Source organism: Ctenopharyngodon idella, chromosome 18 (assembly GCF_019924925.1).
Source record: "Ctenopharyngodon idella isolate HZGC_01 chromosome 18, HZGC01, whole genome shotgun sequence".
Lineage (NCBI taxonomy): Eukaryota > Metazoa > Chordata > Actinopteri > Cypriniformes > Xenocyprididae > Ctenopharyngodon > Ctenopharyngodon idella.
The window spans coordinates 30,358,677-30,377,907 of NC_067237.1; the positions used below are offsets into that span (position 1 = coordinate 30,358,677).

At 36.2% G+C, this 19,231-nt stretch overlaps 1 protein-coding gene across 1 annotated transcript in view; it reads right to left on the reverse strand.

Annotated features, from left to right (window-relative positions):
* Positions 1–245: 245 nt before the first annotated feature.
* b4galnt3b (beta-1,4-N-acetyl-galactosaminyl transferase 3b) overlaps positions 246–19,231 on the reverse strand; it is a 29,971-nt gene continuing 10,985 nt past the window's right edge. Inside the window, exons 5-20 of the mRNA XM_051869858.1 lie at positions 18,601–18,691; positions 18,415–18,515; positions 18,257–18,324; positions 16,758–16,836; positions 16,617–16,683; positions 16,041–16,184; positions 14,817–14,926; positions 14,580–14,680; positions 13,267–13,331; positions 11,661–12,891; positions 7,403–7,635; positions 6,751–6,904; positions 4,838–4,910; positions 4,546–4,699; positions 3,826–3,952; positions 246–2,063 (exon numbers count right to left, since the gene is read on the reverse strand). Of these exons, the coding sequence (XP_051725818.1) occupies positions 1,955–2,063; positions 3,826–3,952; positions 4,546–4,699; positions 4,838–4,910; positions 6,751–6,904; positions 7,403–7,635; positions 11,661–12,891; positions 13,267–13,331; positions 14,580–14,680; positions 14,817–14,926; positions 16,041–16,184; positions 16,617–16,683; positions 16,758–16,836; positions 18,257–18,324; positions 18,415–18,515; positions 18,601–18,691 (2,907 nt within the window). The 3' untranslated portion in view covers positions 246–1,954. The remainder of the gene's footprint in view (positions 2,064–3,825; positions 3,953–4,545; positions 4,700–4,837; positions 4,911–6,750; positions 6,905–7,402; positions 7,636–11,660; positions 12,892–13,266; positions 13,332–14,579; positions 14,681–14,816; positions 14,927–16,040; positions 16,185–16,616; positions 16,684–16,757; positions 16,837–18,256; positions 18,325–18,414; positions 18,516–18,600; positions 18,692–19,231) is intronic.

Consider the following 19,231-nt stretch of genomic DNA (forward strand, 5'->3'; position numbering starts at 1 on the left):
AACCAGTAATATAGCATTTTATTTATATTTTACTTTTCTTTTTTCGATTTTCTATTTTCTCCATCTATTTGCGTATATTTAAAAAAAAAAAAAAAAAAAGTCTGCAGTTGAAAAACAATCTTTTCACTGCTAATCACAAATATGACTCTACTTTTCATCTTCCAGGGCGAAGATGGATGACCAAAAAATTGATAAAGATTGTGCTGTGGCTCAGTGATGGTCATAAACACACACCAAAACGGAAACCTGAAGAAACATTTTATTTTAAGGTTGTTTGTGATCTGCATAAACAAGTCATTTTTACTTTGCCTCCAACAAGATCCTTCATATAAAAATTTATGGAAAAAATAATAAAAAAAACTATTGATTTTGTAAGTAACACACTATTGACTGTCAGATCTACAATGCATTACCTTTATATATATATATATATATATATATATATATATATATATATAAAAAACAGCAAGGCAGTAACATTTAGAGCATGTGTATAACTATTAAAAAGAATCTCTGAAAAAACGGCACCAAATCCCCACATAAAACAAAGTGTACAGTTGATATTTCCATCGGATTTCCTTGAAATGAAACAGCATAAGGCACTTATAAATAAGTGAGCATGGCTTACATCAGCTTTCATTGGGCAGTAATTCATCAGAGTACAAACTCATAAACCCCTAAAGGGTTTTTGATGAATATTATTAAGATCTAATATGTTTTAAAGTAATACTGTAGAGGGTTGATTCAATCTAAATTGACATGAGCCGGATTTAATGGCTGGAATGTGTCATGAACAGAAAAACTGCCTGCTCAGGAATGAAACTCAAGAAAATACCTTGCTTTTGCAGAAAAAAGGGGCATTTTCATCATCAAAACACCTTGAATTTCACTTTAAAAATGGCAAATATCACAAAAACGGCAAATATCACAAAAACAAGGCCATTTCATAACCTATACCTCCATCCCCCCAAAATTATATTTTGCATAAAGAAAATGAAGCCTTCAATGAAGGTACTTTGACAGTATGTTTAATGACAATTAACCACGTCTGCACTAAAAATTCTCATTAATAGAAATAATGTTTTATCTTTTAGTTTTTCTGTGCTGTATTACAATAACAAAACGTTTTTTTTTTTTACCTTTAAATCAGACTTTTAATTTATAATAATATTTCTTTATTCTCTGCATTATATTAAGAATTTGGGAGTGAAACATGCCTAATTTTCATGAAAATTATGGGGGAAAAGGTCTTATTTCTTTCTTTTGTATTTTGGGGACGAGATATGACAGCGTGTATTTGACAGGCTTTATGCGATTGGCCTGAAAACGGAACAGCATTTCTAACTTGAATGAATTCACTTTTCAAAAACTATCTGCACACTCCGTGCCTCTGGGAATATTGCACATCTCTTTGGTTTAGGCCACAGTGATGGAAGAGGTCACACAGCATACAACACATAATAGTGTGCAAAGTCAAACCCCTCACCCAAAACACTCATCTACCTGAATAAAATCACATTTCTTTTCTCAGTATATACATCTCATTGAACGTCACATTTCTGTCTCTCAGAACAGAATACTTAGCCAGAGGCAACTGAAGGCATATTATTGACCTGGAAGTGAAGACAACACCAAAGTGATGCTGAAACCATAAATGACCTGCACCTATTCCTTTTTACGTTTTTTTCCCTTGACAGTGTAGTTGGCAGTAGAGAAACTTTTCAACTCTGGAAATGATCCCATAGCAGCTGGAGATGTTGAATAACTTATCTTCAAACAAACATCACAGACATCCTTTTCCTGAGTCTCTGCATTTGTTTCCACTAATTTTCACCTCAAAATCACCTTCAATCAGATGCGATCTGGAACGCACATCTGGAATGTCCTGAGGTTCACCAAACGTTTAAAGTGCCATAGTAACCGGTGCTCAGCAGCGGCGAGACTGTTGAAATGGTTACGTTTTGCGCAGCATCTGGCGATTCCACATTCCACGCTTTGAGTGGAAGTGATGGAAGAAGTTCCTCAGGTAGAGACGTTCCACCTCCAGACCACCCTGAAGGATCCTTGAGACCACAGATAACACAAGGCACTTCACACACCAAATAATCTTTAACATTAAGGATGCACTGATATTAAATTTCTGTCCGGCATGATAAGCTGAATTATTTTCATTTTATATACACTGCCCGGCCAAAAAAAAAGTCACTGTTTGGATTTTAATAGGCAAATACTTAAGAGTCTATGGATGGATCATTATTACAGTGATTATTATGTTTCTAGCATGTTATATGTTTGGCAGCAGTTCTTCTAACCCTACTTGATGAAGTGTGTAGCTTTTCATTTCTTAAACAACCATGTAGGAAGACACATCATGGCCATATTCCAGGATGATAATGTCAAGATTCACCAGGGTTAAAATTGTGAAAGAATGGTTCAGAGAGCATGAAGAATCATTTTCACACCTCTGAGTCCAGACCTTAATTTCATTGAAAGTCTTTGGGATGTGCTGGAGTAGACTTTACAGAGTGCTCACCTCTTGCATTATCATAATAGCCATTATCAATATTATAGGAAAGGCAAGGCAAGTTTATGTATATAGCATATTCCATACATGCTTTATATAAAATAACTAAAAAGAAATAAAACTGTGCATATATATATATATATATATATATATTAAATACTTTATTTTTTTTATTTTTTTTAAATAAAAAATCTTTAATATACTATTTTAGTACAATTTTATATTATAAAATATATCTATTAAGCTTTATTTTTATATAAATAAAAGCCTAAAAAAAAAAGAAAAAGAAAAAAACTACTTTAAACATTACCAGTGAAATTAGAAATCACAACATCATAATGTTCAGTATGAAAAATGGATACTGACTAAGATTAGCTAAAGATTTAGTTAAAGGGTTAGTTCACCCAAAAATTAAATTTCTGTCATTAATTACTCACTCTCATGTCGTTCCAAACCAGTAAGACCTTCGTTCATCTTCGGAACACAAATTAAGATATTTCTTATGAAATCCAAGATGTTTTTTTATCTCCCATAGAAAGCAGCGTAATTACTGTCATTCAAGGTCCAGAAAAGTAGTAAAAACATCGTTAAATTAGTCCACGTGACTACAGTGGTTCAACCTTAATGTTATGAAGCGACGAGAATACTTTTTGTGTGCCAAAACAAAACAAAAATAACGACTTTATTCAACAATTTCTTCTCTCCCGTCAGTCTTCTATGCAGTTAACGCAGTGCAGAGCTTCCATGTTTATGTCCGAACGCACAAAAGTATTCTCGTCGCTTCATACCATTAAGGTTGAACCACTGAAGTCACATGGGCTACAATACTACTTTTCTGGACCTTGAATGATGGTAATTATGTTGCTTTCAATGGAGGATAAAAAAACCTCTTGGATTTCATCAAAAACATCTTAATTTGTCTTCCAAAGAAGGTCTTACGGGTGTGGAAAGACATGAGGATAAGTGATTAATGACAGAATTTTCATTTTTGGGTGATCTAACCCTTTAAAGATTTCACTAAAAATAAGATTTAACAGTATTATTAAATAATTACTGTTTTTGATGATTAACTTCAAGTGAGAGTTAGCTGACGGTAATCTAAATGTAAAAATAGGAGTAATGAGCATACACAATTAAATAATGATGATACCAATAACTTGAGAAATCTCTAATATTAACCGATATATTGGACTGATATACACTATATAAATCATGAAAATCAGCCAGACTTCTGCAGCCCGATCTGCTTTGTGATTATGGTTTGTATTATTTTGATATTAGTGTATTGTCTCACGACTGACCTGTCTAGTAGTTCCCAGTCCTCTCCGCCCCAGCGGTCAGTGAATTCTTTGGTGTTCATGCCCCCAATGGAGTCCAGGTCTGATTTATAAATGCCCAGAAGTCCAAAGCCATTGACCTCCCAATAACCTGCACATTAAACACACACTGTGTATCTGGTATTCAGTGGTTCAGCTGTGAATTTAAACATCAAATTTCGGGGTCTTTTTTTTATACTTTTATTCAGCAAGGACCCATTAAATTGATCAAAGTAATATCATATATAATTGTTACAAATTATTCAAATAAATGCTGTTCTTTTGAACTTTCTACTCAATAAGTTACAAAACTATTAAGCAGCACAAATAAGAAGAAATGTTACTTGAGCAGCAAATCAGCATATTAGAATGATTTCTGAAGGATCATGTGACACAGAAGACTGGAGTAATGATGCTGAAAATACAGCTTTGCCAGGAATAAATAAAGCTTACTAAAATTGAAAACGGTTATTTTGAATTGTAATCATATATATTTATTTATTTTTTTTACACAATATTCCTGTTTTTAATGTATCACATAAAATGTAGCCTTGGTGAGCATAAGAGACTTCTTTCAAATATATTAGTCTTAAAGAGCCCAAACTTTTGAAAGGTATTGTATTTGTTGATGTACAAAGCGAATCTAATTCTCTATGATGTATTTGACAGTTTTATTAGATTATCTCATGTTTGTAAAGACTGTACCATCAGGCTCCAGAGGTGTAGCGCCACAGTTCAGTCTCATGACTATGGGAGCAAAGGCCATGCGTCCCTCCACACAGTGTTTTCTCACAGTGTCGATGAAGCCAGGTGGAAAATGGATGTGCAGATCACAAAGAAACACAATGCTGTGATCATCCTGACAGAGAGACAGACTTTAAATGAGTGACATCCATCAGCTTGGATTTCATGGCATGTTTTGAAAACAAGTTTTAGAAATTCAAGCATATTTTGTGCAAGTGTGGTGCGTGTAAGTGATTGTGTGTCTTAAACTTACAGTAATGAGGTCAATTCCTGCCTGCAGTCCTGCTGATCTCTCAAATTTTCCACTTAGCCTGAGGTACTGATACCTGAAATAGAGGACACACAATAGAAAAGCAGTCAAAGTGAGGTCTCATTTTACAAGGTTTGAAGTACATGAATCATTAAAACTGTGTCTTTAAAGGGATAGTTCAAAAATGAAAATTGTCATCACTTACTTACCCTCAAGTTGTTCCAAACCTGTATGAGTTTCTTTCTTCTGTTGAACACTAAATAAGATATTTTAAAGAATGTTGGTAATCAAACAGTTGACGGTAGCCATTGACTTCCATAGTAGGAAAAATACTATGTAAGTCAACTGTCTGATTACTGATGTTCTTTAAAATATCTTCTTTAGTGTTCAACAGAAGAAAGAAACTCATACAGGTTTGGAACAACTTGAGGGTGAGTAAGTGATGACAATTTTCATTTTTGGGTGAACTATCCCATTAAAACACTCTTTTAGAAGAATCATGCAAAATAATAAATAAAATAAAAGCTGCGAGCAGCATTTATCGGGGTTCAAGCATTTAAGGCCCTTTAAGCACAAATGCATAAAAAGGAATTGTTTTATTTAGCAAGCATGTAACCACCTAAATCATAGAGGAACAGTTATGATATATGCTAAAACTAACACAGAGAAATGAACAAATGAAGTGGTAAAACTTGACAAAATGTGATTTGTAATGTTATTATAAGGATTTATATAGTTTAAAGGGATTATAAATGACAAAACCTTGAAACCTTGAACTATTTTAGTGGCCTTCTGCTGCCATCTAGTGGCACAAAATAACAGTGTCAGGCAATTTACTATAGAAAAAATATTGTTTTAAAGGTTTTTTGACAGTCATAGCGCCACCTATTGTGTGATCTTCCCCACTTTTTTTGGGTGTCCACAGAGTGTTCATACATATGCGTGTTGATTTTGAAGAAAATATCTCATTTGGTTTTGAAGTTATAGACATTTCTATATATGAGAGCATAAAAAAAATGACCCATGAGAGACTTTGATTGGACTTTTTTACCACTTCCTATCAAAGTTTTGACATTTGGGCTTATACACTTAGTAAACCAACTTAGGTTCCGTGTTTCCTACAGTGGTTTCGTCTCGATCGGACTAACGGTTTCGAAGATATTCGCAAAAGTTTTTTAAACGCTAAATCACAACGTTGCACAAACCATAAGCCGAAACCTGGCAAGTCTGGTATCGTTGGACTCGGCAAGGTTTCAGGAGTCTAAGAACGTGACTCCCGTGAAAATAAGTCAACCACACCCAAAGTTATATACATTTTCAGCTAAAACCATTAAAAACATATGTTTTTTTAAAGGTTTTTAACGGTTATAGTGCCACGTATGGTCCGATCTACACAAAAATTGACATGCTTGTTTACAGTCATATGCTGCATGTGCTCACCTATTTTCATGAAGTTCTGAGTTTTCATTTAGGCTTTATAGGCTTTTGGGTATATTTAGCCACGCCCATTTTCTAAATGACCTTGTTATAGCTACGCAAAGGGTAAACTTTTTTTTGATAATTATTCATCTAGAAAGTCCAGAGAATTGTCCTGCACTGGTTTCGTTCCGATCGGGTGAAAAACCTAGGACTTGTTCGCAAAAGTAGGCTTTGGACAAAATTCATAATGGCGGAAAAATTTTCCAGGCGGATTTTTTTGTCCGTCTTGAGCCAAGGATTCCAATGATATAAGACACTTGATAATATAATAAAAATCTAAGCAATAACAATAGGGTTTCAGCACTTCGTGCTTGAACCCCTAAATATGATAGCTACAGAAGCATGAGATGACAACGTGCCATATGATCAAGGAATCAAACTCATGAAGTTCAGGGGATCACTCTACTAAGCATGTGTTTGTAAACCTGTAAATGTACCTGGGTAAATAAGAGTTTTGTAGTGCTTTTTCTATGTTCATATCAGTGCTTTCATAGTCAGCAATGATGATGTTGAAGTTCTGATCTCTAGTGGTGTGGTATAACTTCTCCATGTCAGTTATAAACTGCTGTACCCAACGGGCCTGGTTCTTCACTGCAGACACACAAACACAGACAGAATGAAGCAGACATTAAATGTGCACAGAACCCAGCCAACACAGAGCATCCCCTTAAAAGAACTGTTAAAAATTACATATTCCACAAGAATATGCAACAGCTGTTTCTTGAGCAGCAAATGATTTCTGAAAGATCATGTGACACGGAAGATGCTGTAATGATGCTGAAAATTCAGCTCTGCCATTACAGGAATAAATTACATTTGAAAATATATTCAAATAGAATATATATATATAAGCATGATATGATTTATGATAATCATAATGTTACAGAAGGTTGCAGAGAGGATTTTTAAATAGACAATTATGCATAAAGATATGAATCAGAACTGTTTAAATATGCTGGTGTAATAAAAGGTATGTTTGGATTGTGCCAGTAACAGACAAGCACAACTCATATTTCTTAGTAAGAAAGCATCTTGAATACAATCCAGAAAATCTGGTTCTTCATTCTTCTCTATATGAGAGAGTCTTACCTGGGATGATGAAGTGGACAGTAGCAGTCGGGTTCCAGTAGAAGTTATATGGATTGCAAAGCTTAAAGTCTGCACCCTGATCCCTAACACCAGTTCTTTTCACAAAGATGTACTGAACCAGGCGCAGATGGTGTGCTGAAGCCTCCAGCAGGTCCAGTTCCAGTAGATATCTACTGCCCCGATTAAAATCAGGCTTCTTCTCAACATTCACAATACGATCTAGAGTGAACTGCCTACACACATACACACACAAATTTATGTCAGAGATAAATCAAATGGCATATTACCATGCTACTCATACGATTGTTACTCTGTATGCAATACTATAGGACCAAAGCATACCATGTGACATACTGTATTCCAAAATGAAATGCTTTTGATTTGATCTTCCAATTTTCATGATGGTGAACCGGAAATATGAATTTTTTTTTGTTTGATCAGAATGCCAAAAGTGCATACAATTTAAAATACTATATATATATATATATATATTTTTTTTTTTATTCTTTAGTGAATATAGCATTTTAAATTGTATGAACTTTTGGCATTCAGTTTAGGGCCGGCAAGATTTTATTAATGTTTTTGGAAGAAATCTCTTCTGCTCACCAAGGCTGCATTTATTGATCAAAAATACAGTAAAAACAGTAATATTAAGAAATGTTATTACAATTTAAATTGACTGCTTACTATTTAAATATATATTAAAATGTAATGTATTCCTCTAATACAAAGCTGAATTTTTAGCATCATTAATAAAAACATTTCTTATTATTATCAATGTTGAAAAGAGTTGTGCTGCTTAACATTTTTGTGGAAACTGTTAAACATTTATTTTTTCTGGATTCTTTGATGAATAGAAAGTTCAAAAGAACAGCCTTTATTTGAAATAGAAATCATTAGTAACATTATAAATGTCTTTACTGTCATGTTGGCCAATTTAATGTGACCATGCTGAATAAAAGTATTAATGTTTTTCAAAAAACAATCAAAAATTAAAGCTGCAAGCAGTGATGAAAGGGCCCTCGCACCTGGGGCCACCACCACCCGGTGGTCTTAGGAAAACAATGAACAGTGGGCGACATGCATGTAAGTGAGTAAATACAGGAGAAATATGGCAAAGTCATTTCGATGTGCCACACTTCCTGCTGCCAACTGGTGGAGCTTTGACTGTAACTGAATATTTCCATGTAGCTGTCTTCAGGCCAGGACTATTATCAAACATGTAAGTTTGGAGCAGATTGGACATTGTATGTCTGAGTTACAACAACTTCCTATTTCGTGGCGTTAATCGCATACATTAGCACTTAGCCAAGTGTTGCATGATTTAACGTGTTTCTAGTATGTTTGGTACATCATGGCATATACAAATGTGTTTCTGGGAGTGAATTACAGTGTAAAGCATGCCATTTCCTGTTGCCAGCAGGTGGCGCTATGACTAACCGAATATTGGCATATAGATGTCTTTAGGCCAGGACTCTTATCACACGGGAAGTTTGGGGCAAGTTGGACATTGTATGACTGGGTTACAACAGCTTCCTCTTTAATGGTGAAACATCAGACTTTGTCAGGCCTCCACGGACACGCCCTTCAGAGAAAACTCAAGATCTTCACAATTTAACATCGCTAAGGTCTTAAGATTAGACTGACCAAATATGATGTTGATCTGGTTAAATCTCTATGATGAGTTAATCACAGTGTAAAACATGTAATTTCCTGTTGCCCACAGGTGGCGCTATGACTGTAACTTTATATTGGCATATAGTATTTCACAAAAGTGAGTACACCTCTCACATTTCAGCAACCATTTTAATATATCTTCAAGTGACAATACTATAGAAATGAAAATTGTATATACTTTAGATTAGTCAATGTGCTGCTAGTATAGTAGTACAGATTTACTGTCTTCTAAAAATAACTCAACATACATCCATTATTGTCTAAATAACTGGCAACAAAAGTGAGTACACCCTAAGTGAACACGTCAAAACTGTGTCCAAAGTGTCAATATTTTGTGTGAGCACCATTGTTATTTAGCACTGCCTTGATCCTTCTGGGCATGGAATAAACCAGAGCTGCACAGGTTGTTGCTGGGATCCTCTTCCACTTCTCCATAATGACATCACGGAGCTGCTGGATGTTAGACACATGGCGCTTCACCTTCCGCTTGAGGATGCCCCACAGGTGCTCAAATAAGGTTTAGGTGTGGAGACATACTTGGCCACTCCATCACCTTCACCTTCAGCTTCCTCAGCAAGGCAGTTGTCATCTTGGTGATGTGTTTGGGGTCGTTATAATGTTAGAAATCTGCCGTTCAGCCCAGTTTCTGAAGGGATGGCATCATGTTCTGCTTCAGAATGTCACAGTACATGCTGGAATCCATGTTTACCTCAGTGAAGCAGAGCTCCCCAGTCCCAGCAGCAATCATGCAGCCCCAGACCATGAAGCTACCACCACCATGCCTGACTGTAGGCAAGACACAATTTTCTTGGTACTTCTCACCAGGGCGTTGCTACACATGCTGGACACCATCTGAGCCAAACAAGTTTATCTTAGTCTCATCAGACCACAGGACATGGTTCCAGTAATTCATGCTCTTGGACAGGTTGTCTTCATCAAACTGTTTGCAGGCTATCTTGTGAGCCAGCTTCAGAAGAGGCTTCTTTCTAGGACGACAGCTATGCAAACCGAGCACTGACAAGCTGACCTTCTGCTTCTGCAACCTCTAAAGTAATGCTGGCAGCACTCATGCATCTGTTTTTTGAAGCCAGCTTCTGCACCTGACGAACAGCACGAGGGCTCAACTACTTTGATTGACCCTTGCGGGGCCTGTTCTGAGTGGAACTCGTCTTGGAAAACCTCTGTATGACCCTGGGCACTGTGCTGTAACTCAGTTTCATGGTGTTACCGATCTTCTTATAGCCTAGGCCATCTTTGTGGAGAGCAACAATTCTAATTCTCAAATCCTCAGAGAGTTCTTTGCCATGAGGTGCCATGTTGAACATCCAGTGGTCAGTATGAAAGGATTGTACTCAAAGCACCAAATTTTAACTTATCTAATACAAGATACGCAAATTTGTATGGTCCTATCAAGCAGACAAAAACATGAACATGATGAATAGGACATGTGGCTTTGCATGGTTAAAAGACGTAGAGCTGTTATCACTTAGGGTGTACTCACTTTTGTTGCCAGCTATTTAGACAATAATGGCTGTATGTTGAGTTATTTTCAGAAGACAGTAAATCTGTACTACTATACAAGCAGCACATTGACTACTCTACAGGTTTTATTTCTATAGTATTGTCCCTTGAGAAGATATACTAAAATAGTTGCTGAAATGTGAGGGGTGTACTCACTTTTGTGAGATACTGTAGATGTCTTCAGGCCAAGACTCTAATAAAACATGTGAAGTTTGGGGCAGATCGGACATTGTATGCCCGAGTTACAACAACTTCCTGTTTCATGGTGAAACATTGAAATTTGTCAGGCCGCCACGGACATGCCCTTCAGCGAAAACTCAAGATCTTCACAATTTAACGTCGCCAAGGCCTTTAGATTAGACTAACCAAATATGATGTTGATCTGATTAAAGCTCTAGGAGGAGTTTGTTAAAGTACAACGTCTGGAAATGGCAAAAAATGCAAACATTTTGCAGAGAAAATTTAAAATATCTCACTTCCTGTTGGGTTTTCAAAATTTGCACCCAGAGACTTTTTTGTACGTATTGGGCTGTTACATGTGTCTACCGAATTTCATACTTGTACGTGAAACGTAGCACGAAGGGCACTTAATTGAAATTTTATAGGTGGCGCTATAGAGCCATTTTGCCACACCTAATACTGAAACCCATTTCAGATGTAAATTTTCACCACTTCTGACGCGTGTGCAAAATTTTATGAGTTTTCGAGCATGTTTAGGCCCTCAAAAATGCGATTCATTTCAGAGAAGAAGAATAATTGACAGAGCAATTACAATAGGGTCCTCACACCATCGGTGCTCGGGCCCTAAATATTTACTGACCTCAAACTTTTAAACGGTAGTGTATAATGTGTAGTATATAGTAAGCATGTTACAAATCCATACAAAGAAATGTTACCTTATTAATGCAAGTTTCACATAATATTGTTAATAAAATGGCATGCGGTACACTGCAGTGTACACTGTAGTATGCTAGTATTCCATTCTAAACAGCTCAGAGAGTCATATTCTGCATATTGTAATGGGATAATTGATTCAAAACAATTGTAACAGTCAGCCTACCTTGGATATTTCTTGTTTAGTTTCTTCATGAAAGCTTCGACTATGGACAATGCTTCTGATTCGTAGAGTAGCAAGTTTCCAGACACATTACATTTCAGATCGATCCAATCGGAGCGCATGGCATTCAGATCTAGGGGTTTAGCCTGGAATGTCTGATTCCACTTGACTTCCACGTCAAACAAAGCCTTATTGAAGAGGTCATAGTCTTCTTCCTCCGAGAAACCATCATCCACCCAAGCATCTCCATCTCGTCCATCTTCAGTCTCTTCTATATGTATTGCATTGTCCTGTATCTCATTTTCATTGTTGTCATCTACTACAGCCTTTTTAGGATCGTCCTTCAAAACATGCACAGCCTTTTCTGCTTTACCTTTTGGGTGTTTGGACTTCATCATTGCTTCTGCTTTGACTTCATCCCCATCCAAAGATGGTCGTTCATCTGTACTGTTCTTCTTCTTCTTTACTTCTACCACATCTAATGAGTTCTTGGATGCCTTGTCCACATGTCCTCCCAAAAAGACTTTCTGATTACCCATCCGATTCACAAGGTCATGACGTTCATTCTGGACCTCATCAAACATGGCAGGGTTGGTCACTAATCTTTTCTTCAACTCACTGACTTCTTGTATGTTCTCCATTGGAATATCTCTGTCTCTGAATGCAACAGGGTTTGGATTTCCCTCGCTACTATTGCTGTGTGGTGCTTTAAGCGGGTGGAGCTCAATTCCACCAGCCTGACTAAGTGATTGGTCCATATGATGTTTCACCTCTGACCTCCAGCGGTCTTCTTTCTGAGCTGGTCCTGGAGTCTGCTGATCAGGTATCTTCTCCATGACATTATTCTGAATCTGTTGTGCAACCACAGAGTCTTTTTCCTTTCCCTGGTCATGGGTCTTCCCCTCAGAAGGTCCATTTTGAAGGTAGTTTTGGTGCTTCAGGTGTTGTTGAGGGCGTCTCTTTTTCTTCTTCCTTCTCAGTTGGTGCTGTGGTTCCTCTGGATCGTTCTGAGGTTCTTCAGGCAGTTTTTGGATTTCCTTAGCTTGGTTGTCATGGTTCATCTGTTCTAATCTGACGTCTATTTTCCCATCTTCTCTTTTTTTTCTGATTCTGCCATTTTTCTGGACAGAGAACAGTTTGCGGTGCATCTGCATTGAGTAATCGTAATCCTCACCGTAATCTTTGTTCCTCTCCATACCTTCCACTTGCTGCTCCGTGTCATCATTTCTAGCTCCTACAGGAAGATAAAGACAAGCATGAACGGTCTTGAAATGGGGAATTAATAAACACTTTTACATTCCTTTTAGAGTGTTTTATGTTCTGAACCATCAAGCTGATTGCATATTTTAATGCAACAGTTAAAGACAACAAAACTGAAAATAAAAATAAACTGACCTGATCTTATTACACACAGTTCGTCATAATACGTTATTGTAAAAATTTTAAAAGTAAAAAAAATTTTGTTTTCATAATTTTAATGATAATTCAAAATAATGAAGTGCTGCTAAATATTCTTGTCGCATTAAGGAATTTAAATGTATTGTGAATGTTGTTTTAATGTGGTCTTTAAATGTAAAGGCACCACTAAAGCACTGTGTGTTTGCTGTACCTTTGAATTTGATGAACTCTTGATTTCCAGGCTGATCAAGTTGAATGTAGTTTGAGAAGCCATATCTAAAAAAAAAAAAAAAAAAAAAAATAATAATAATAATAATAATAATAATACAAACATAATACACAAGGTGTATTAAACAAAGAGTGCTAGATTGGTGGGCATGTTTCAAAAAATCTATTTAAAGGGGTCATGAACTAAGAAGTCAAAATTTCCTTGAGCTTTTGATATATAAGAGGTCATCATACTATAAGAATATCCTGTAAGTTTCAGAACTGAAAACTTCCTTGTTAGTCCAAAAATAGCTTTTAATGTTACCAAGCCCAGCAAACGACTGATCCTGGAATGTGCATATTTATGACATAATAGATAAGAGAAAGACCGCCTCTGCAGAAGAAAATCAACCAGACATTAAAGATATGGACTTGACAGGAATGTAAACATGCAAGTAACCGTGTTAATTCTAATGTCTGATCTTTGACCAGTGATTTCTGATTTGTAATGATTCATTTACAGTCAGATATTCTTTGTCTATGTGCCAGTAAATCAAACCAGTGATGACTTGGTCAACTTCACATTGTTTCTCTTAGCAGGATAAAAATAATCTGCTATTTAAACTGTGATCAAAGAGATCAAAGAATGCTCCCTTTGCAATAGCTGGAGCTGTCAATCAAACAGCGCCAGTTTATCACTGACTGAATTCTGGATTTGTGCCAAAACTCCCGTAATATTCAAAGAATCTCTTATTTACAGTGTGTTTGCACTGCTAGTTATGAAAGCATTCGTTAGTATGCAAAAAATCGAGTTGCAATGACGAGATCACTGCATTCAGGTGCTCAACATGTCTGTGATCAGCTACATGCTCATCAATGCAACCTTTCATGCCACGATCTAAAAAGTAATACTTGGCTATTTCAAATGGAAAGATGTTAGCCAATCACAGCAGTGGGCGTTTACACTGAATTCTCTCATGCTAAAAAAAAAAAAAAAAAATCATACTAACAGTTAAAGTGCACCACAGGAAACCTTCTAAAACAATAAAACAATGCAGTTCATGACCACTTTATAATAAATGCTGTTCAAATAAATCAGTGTATTAGAATGATTTCTGAAGGATCATGAGTCTAAGAAGACTGGAGTAATGATGCTGAAAATTCAGCCATCACAGGAATATATTACATTTTAATATATATTCAAATATTTTAATAATATTTCACGTTATTACTTTTTACTGTATTTTTGATCAAATAAATGCACCCTTGGTGAGCAAAAACATATGAACGGTAGTGTATTTGTGTGTGTGTGTCTACCTGTCCAGGTAGTATGGATTCTCACGGTAGAAACATTTGTTATTGCTCTCCATGTGTGTGAGCCGTGTGTAGTCATTAGGATACACGTACGTCAGGTGCACCTGCATCAGATTACATTGATCAAGATCATGCTCGCACAGGCACAACAACATTCATTGCTTTACAAAGGAATGCAATAAAAAAAAAAAAAAAAAAATCCTTAGTGTTCAATTTATTCATGTGTGTTCAAGCACTTACAAACTGCAGGCCCTGGTAGCGCATTAGAGGATATCCCTTTATGATGTAGCTGGGGTTATAGATACAGTCAGGTAAAACTCCCTGCAAACGCAGCCTGTCCAGTAATGGAACTACACATACAAATACACACAAACAAAAAAGACAAGAAATAACACTATTATTATTATTATTATTAATTACATTAATTCTTTAAACTTAAGCCTCTAATGCAGTGGTTCATCTAGGAGGCCTCAGCAAACATCCAAGGGGGCAGCAAGTTACATTTAAATTGATAAATTATTCATTTTAAATAATTATTATATATTAGAATATATTTTTTATTTATATAATCTCTCAACTCTAAATCTAAATTAACAATAACTACTGTTTCTACTGAAGAACATTCAGTTCTTAAAACTTCCGGAATCACAAAATGGATTGTTGCTAATGAATTTAATATATCAATATTCTCAGTTTCCATTAACAAAGCTCTTCAGTCGAAAAGGTTGAGAAATACTGTGGAAATGTCTATTTTGCCACAAGGTGGCGCTAAATTCATGTTCTGAATATCATATATTCCAATGTCCAGTGCTTGTATAGGTGCACATGCAACTTTAAGATCTGTAACAGATTTTGTCTAAAAGTCAATACATCACAAAATTTAAGGAACAAGCAAGCAACTAGAAACAAGAAGCAAATATAAAGTAATGGATCATAATCATATTCGTAATAAAAAGTGCAGAGGGCAGTGATTTATTATAGTGTAATAGAACTTTCATAAATCTGCCAGGTCCACTTTATTTGATAATTCTGTTAATATTCACTCACTCTTATGTTTCAAACCTGTATACCAGGGGTGTCCAAACTCGGTCCTGCAGAGTTTAGCTCTAACTTGCCTCAACACACCTGTCTGGAGGTTCCTAGAATGCCCAGTAAAACCTTGATTAACTGGTTCAGGTGTGTTTAATTGAGGTTGGATCTAAACTTTTCAGGACAGTGGCCGTACATTATGTATATGGTTATATTATGTATATGGTTATTATTATATATACAGTTCTTCGCTGAAAAATACCAGAGAACGACATGAGGTTGTGTAAATAATTACAAAAAATTAATTTTTGGGTTAATTATCTCTTTAACAAGTTAAGTTTAGTGTTTAATGGCTCATCATGTCTTCGTTGTTAGTGTATTATGTGTATTCTGACTATGAAAGTCAGTGTTTGAGTTTGAGTCTGAATTTCTCACCCTGATGAAACGAGTCTCGTGGATCTGCTCTCAGCATGTCTGCTCCATGGGGTGGATTCTGAGATGACTTCTGGGGAGGAGTCACATGACTGGCAACAGTTTGAGGAATGTGACTGACATCTCCTGCCATCAGAGTGGACTCACCTATGCACACACACACACACACACACACACACACACACACACACACACATTTTTAAATATTTCTAATTAGTTGACAAGTTTTTATTATCTAATATTTATATTTGATTTTATTTCAGCTTTATTTCAATTGACAAATAGTTAAACAGTGATGCAGTGACAGACGCATATTGACAAACTAGCAAACTGAAACATACTATAAAACATACAGTTTTTACCTAAAGCTACATATGCATACATTTACATAGAAATTAATGCAAAAGCCAACTTAAGCAATAAGACGATAACACACACACACTTTGTGCAGAGGAGGCTACCCCATCATTAGCTCTATTTCAGGGCGTGTGTGTGGACAGAAGCAGCTATTCCAGGCTTCTTAACACTACCCTGACATTTCTGCAACCACAGCCCAAAATAACACACACACTCACTCACTGGTATAGAGGGAGATGAACTTGGAATCGATGATTGAAAATCCATGTCCAGTCTGTTTGAGCTGCCACTGTAAGTAAATACAGGCAGTGTCATAACAGTATACAACAATCACACAGCAACACCCTCAGTAAACACACTCACCGCAACCTCCACATGGTCCGTTCCTTGATCGTTTTGTTTATGAATGAGTTCAAAGAAATATTTATTGTTCTTCTGAAGACTGTAAAACACAATAACAAAATGTGAAACATTTTGGGACCTCAGGGACCTCTATGGTGGGTACAGCCCTGATTAGAATGATTTTTGAAGGATCATGTGACTGAAGATCAGTCGCTTGTTTGTTTACTGTCATATGTCCATACACATTAGCTGGATCGGCATTGTTTTGTATGATTTGAGCTAAGGAAGTAATGCCGGGTTCAAACTACACAATATATATTTTTGTTACGATAGTCACAACTCCTACATTTTGACTCCTAAAATCTTGTCATCTTGTGGACAAGAAACATGTCAGACTACAAATTGCTACCCTACCATTCATCGTTTGCCGTCTTTAATTAATTTAAAGACATATGCATCATATATAATGTTTGCAAACACAGCACATGACCTTCTCTAATGCCCATGTCTAGAAAACACACACTCTCCTCTGTAAAAAAAAAAAAAAAAAAAAAAAAACAGATGTAAGAGATGTTAGTCTTGTATGAATCAATATATAAAAATCGTGTGTGTGCTGTCATCGAGAAGGCGGGACTACCGACTGACAGAAGGTGCCGTGAGAGTAAACAAACAATGGCTAGCAGCGTGTTTTGCTCTGTCTTGTCATCAGAACAGCCCAAAACTGGACACATATCTGGACTGCATGGATATTTGGATTTCCTCCAAAGAGAACTGAGGTAACATATGTTTTATTTACCTTTTTTCACTCTTGGTAGGTAGTCACGGTTTTCCCTCGAGGAAACATCATAAATGCAGGAGTATTGTTGCTATAGCTCCACAAACATTTCCTCCATTGTAAAATTCCACCTAGCAGGAACGATACCATTGTCTCTCGTGTTTGAAAGCATGTAGAAAGGCGCTTCTATGCTTCTATTGGCCAGAGTCACACTTGTGACGGAACTCGTCATGGACGACCAAAAAAAAAAAAAAAAAAATGCTAGTCTTTGTCATGACGTCGTGAAGCATTGCAGATGCCGCATCGGTTGTCGTCCACTATGACACACTACACGAGCCAAAACGAACGAATCTTGCATCCCGACACCCATTGTTGCTTACGAATCCCCACGACACCCTAAGTCAAGCAGATCGAGGCAAAATCGGGCTAAAATAGTGTAGTCTGAACCAGGCATAGCAATTGATTTACCCATTTTTGTTCGATTTGATCTGTTACTGAAATGTAATCTTGACCAAAAGATTTCGGACACACACGTATTACAAATCATGATTTAACAGACAAATCACTTCTAATGACTTCCCGCCTTGTGCCATGACCAGAATTAGGACACAAGCAGCAGCTTGTGAATCTACACATGCTGAGTCTAAAAATAGTTCTTCATCATTGAGGTATGTGGTCATAACATGGAGAGGTGTGTGAGCATTTCCCTGAAGCATTATGAAACACAAATGCCGCATTCACTTACGGAATGAGATCTGATATCTGACTGGCGTATTTCCCATATTCCCCTGGGGCGGTCCATTCTCTACCTGTCTAAAAATGGAGGAACAACAGAAAATTAAGTGCATGAATTTCACGCACCTGCACAACAGTAATCATAAAGTCGACACTTGTCTCACAAACCTTTCCAACGTAAGCACGGAGCTTCAGATTATCCGGATTCTCATTGTCGCTGAGCCAGAACTCACTGTTATCATCAGATGCCACTGCAAACAAAAAGTCACCTGTCGGACACAAGGAAGTATTAACAGTGGTACAACGGGACACAATCTGAATATGTGTGTGTGTGTGTGTGAAAGAGATACAGACCATCAGTATAAGGATGTATGTAGCCAAATATCCTGAGTCCATAATTGGTCCAACTGGGTGACACAGCAAGTTTCTTCACAGTTGAACGATTCTAAAAAGATAAAAAACATTGCATTTGATAACACTATGCAATGCAAACAAATGTAATATTGCAAGAAAAGCATGTTGCTAACAGTGTTGTTATTGTTAATGAACAAATTTTGTTAGCTGAAATCAAATAAGTATTAAAAAAAAACTTAAATAGAAATAGAAATGTTGCCTTGACAACTAACTGAAAATAAAACTGAAATAAAGTTCTAAAATTACTAAAACTAAAATAGCGTTAGTTAAAACTATAAAAATAAAGCTAAATAAAACTTTAAGATTTAAAAAAATGACAATCAGCAAAATTCAATTCAAAATATTAATAAATACTTTAATAGTATATAAATACTAAAATAACAATGTATTGTCAACATGCTTGATCTTCTTTTATAGCAGAGTATTTAGATAAATGCTGTTTTCAATTCATTTATATAACCTTTTCTAGCAGTATTTAGTGAAAATTTATCTGATCAAAATGATTAAAAACCCCCCCAAAAATGAAAATAGATTCCTGTTCAAATTAGATTGCAGTCTTATATTCGAAATA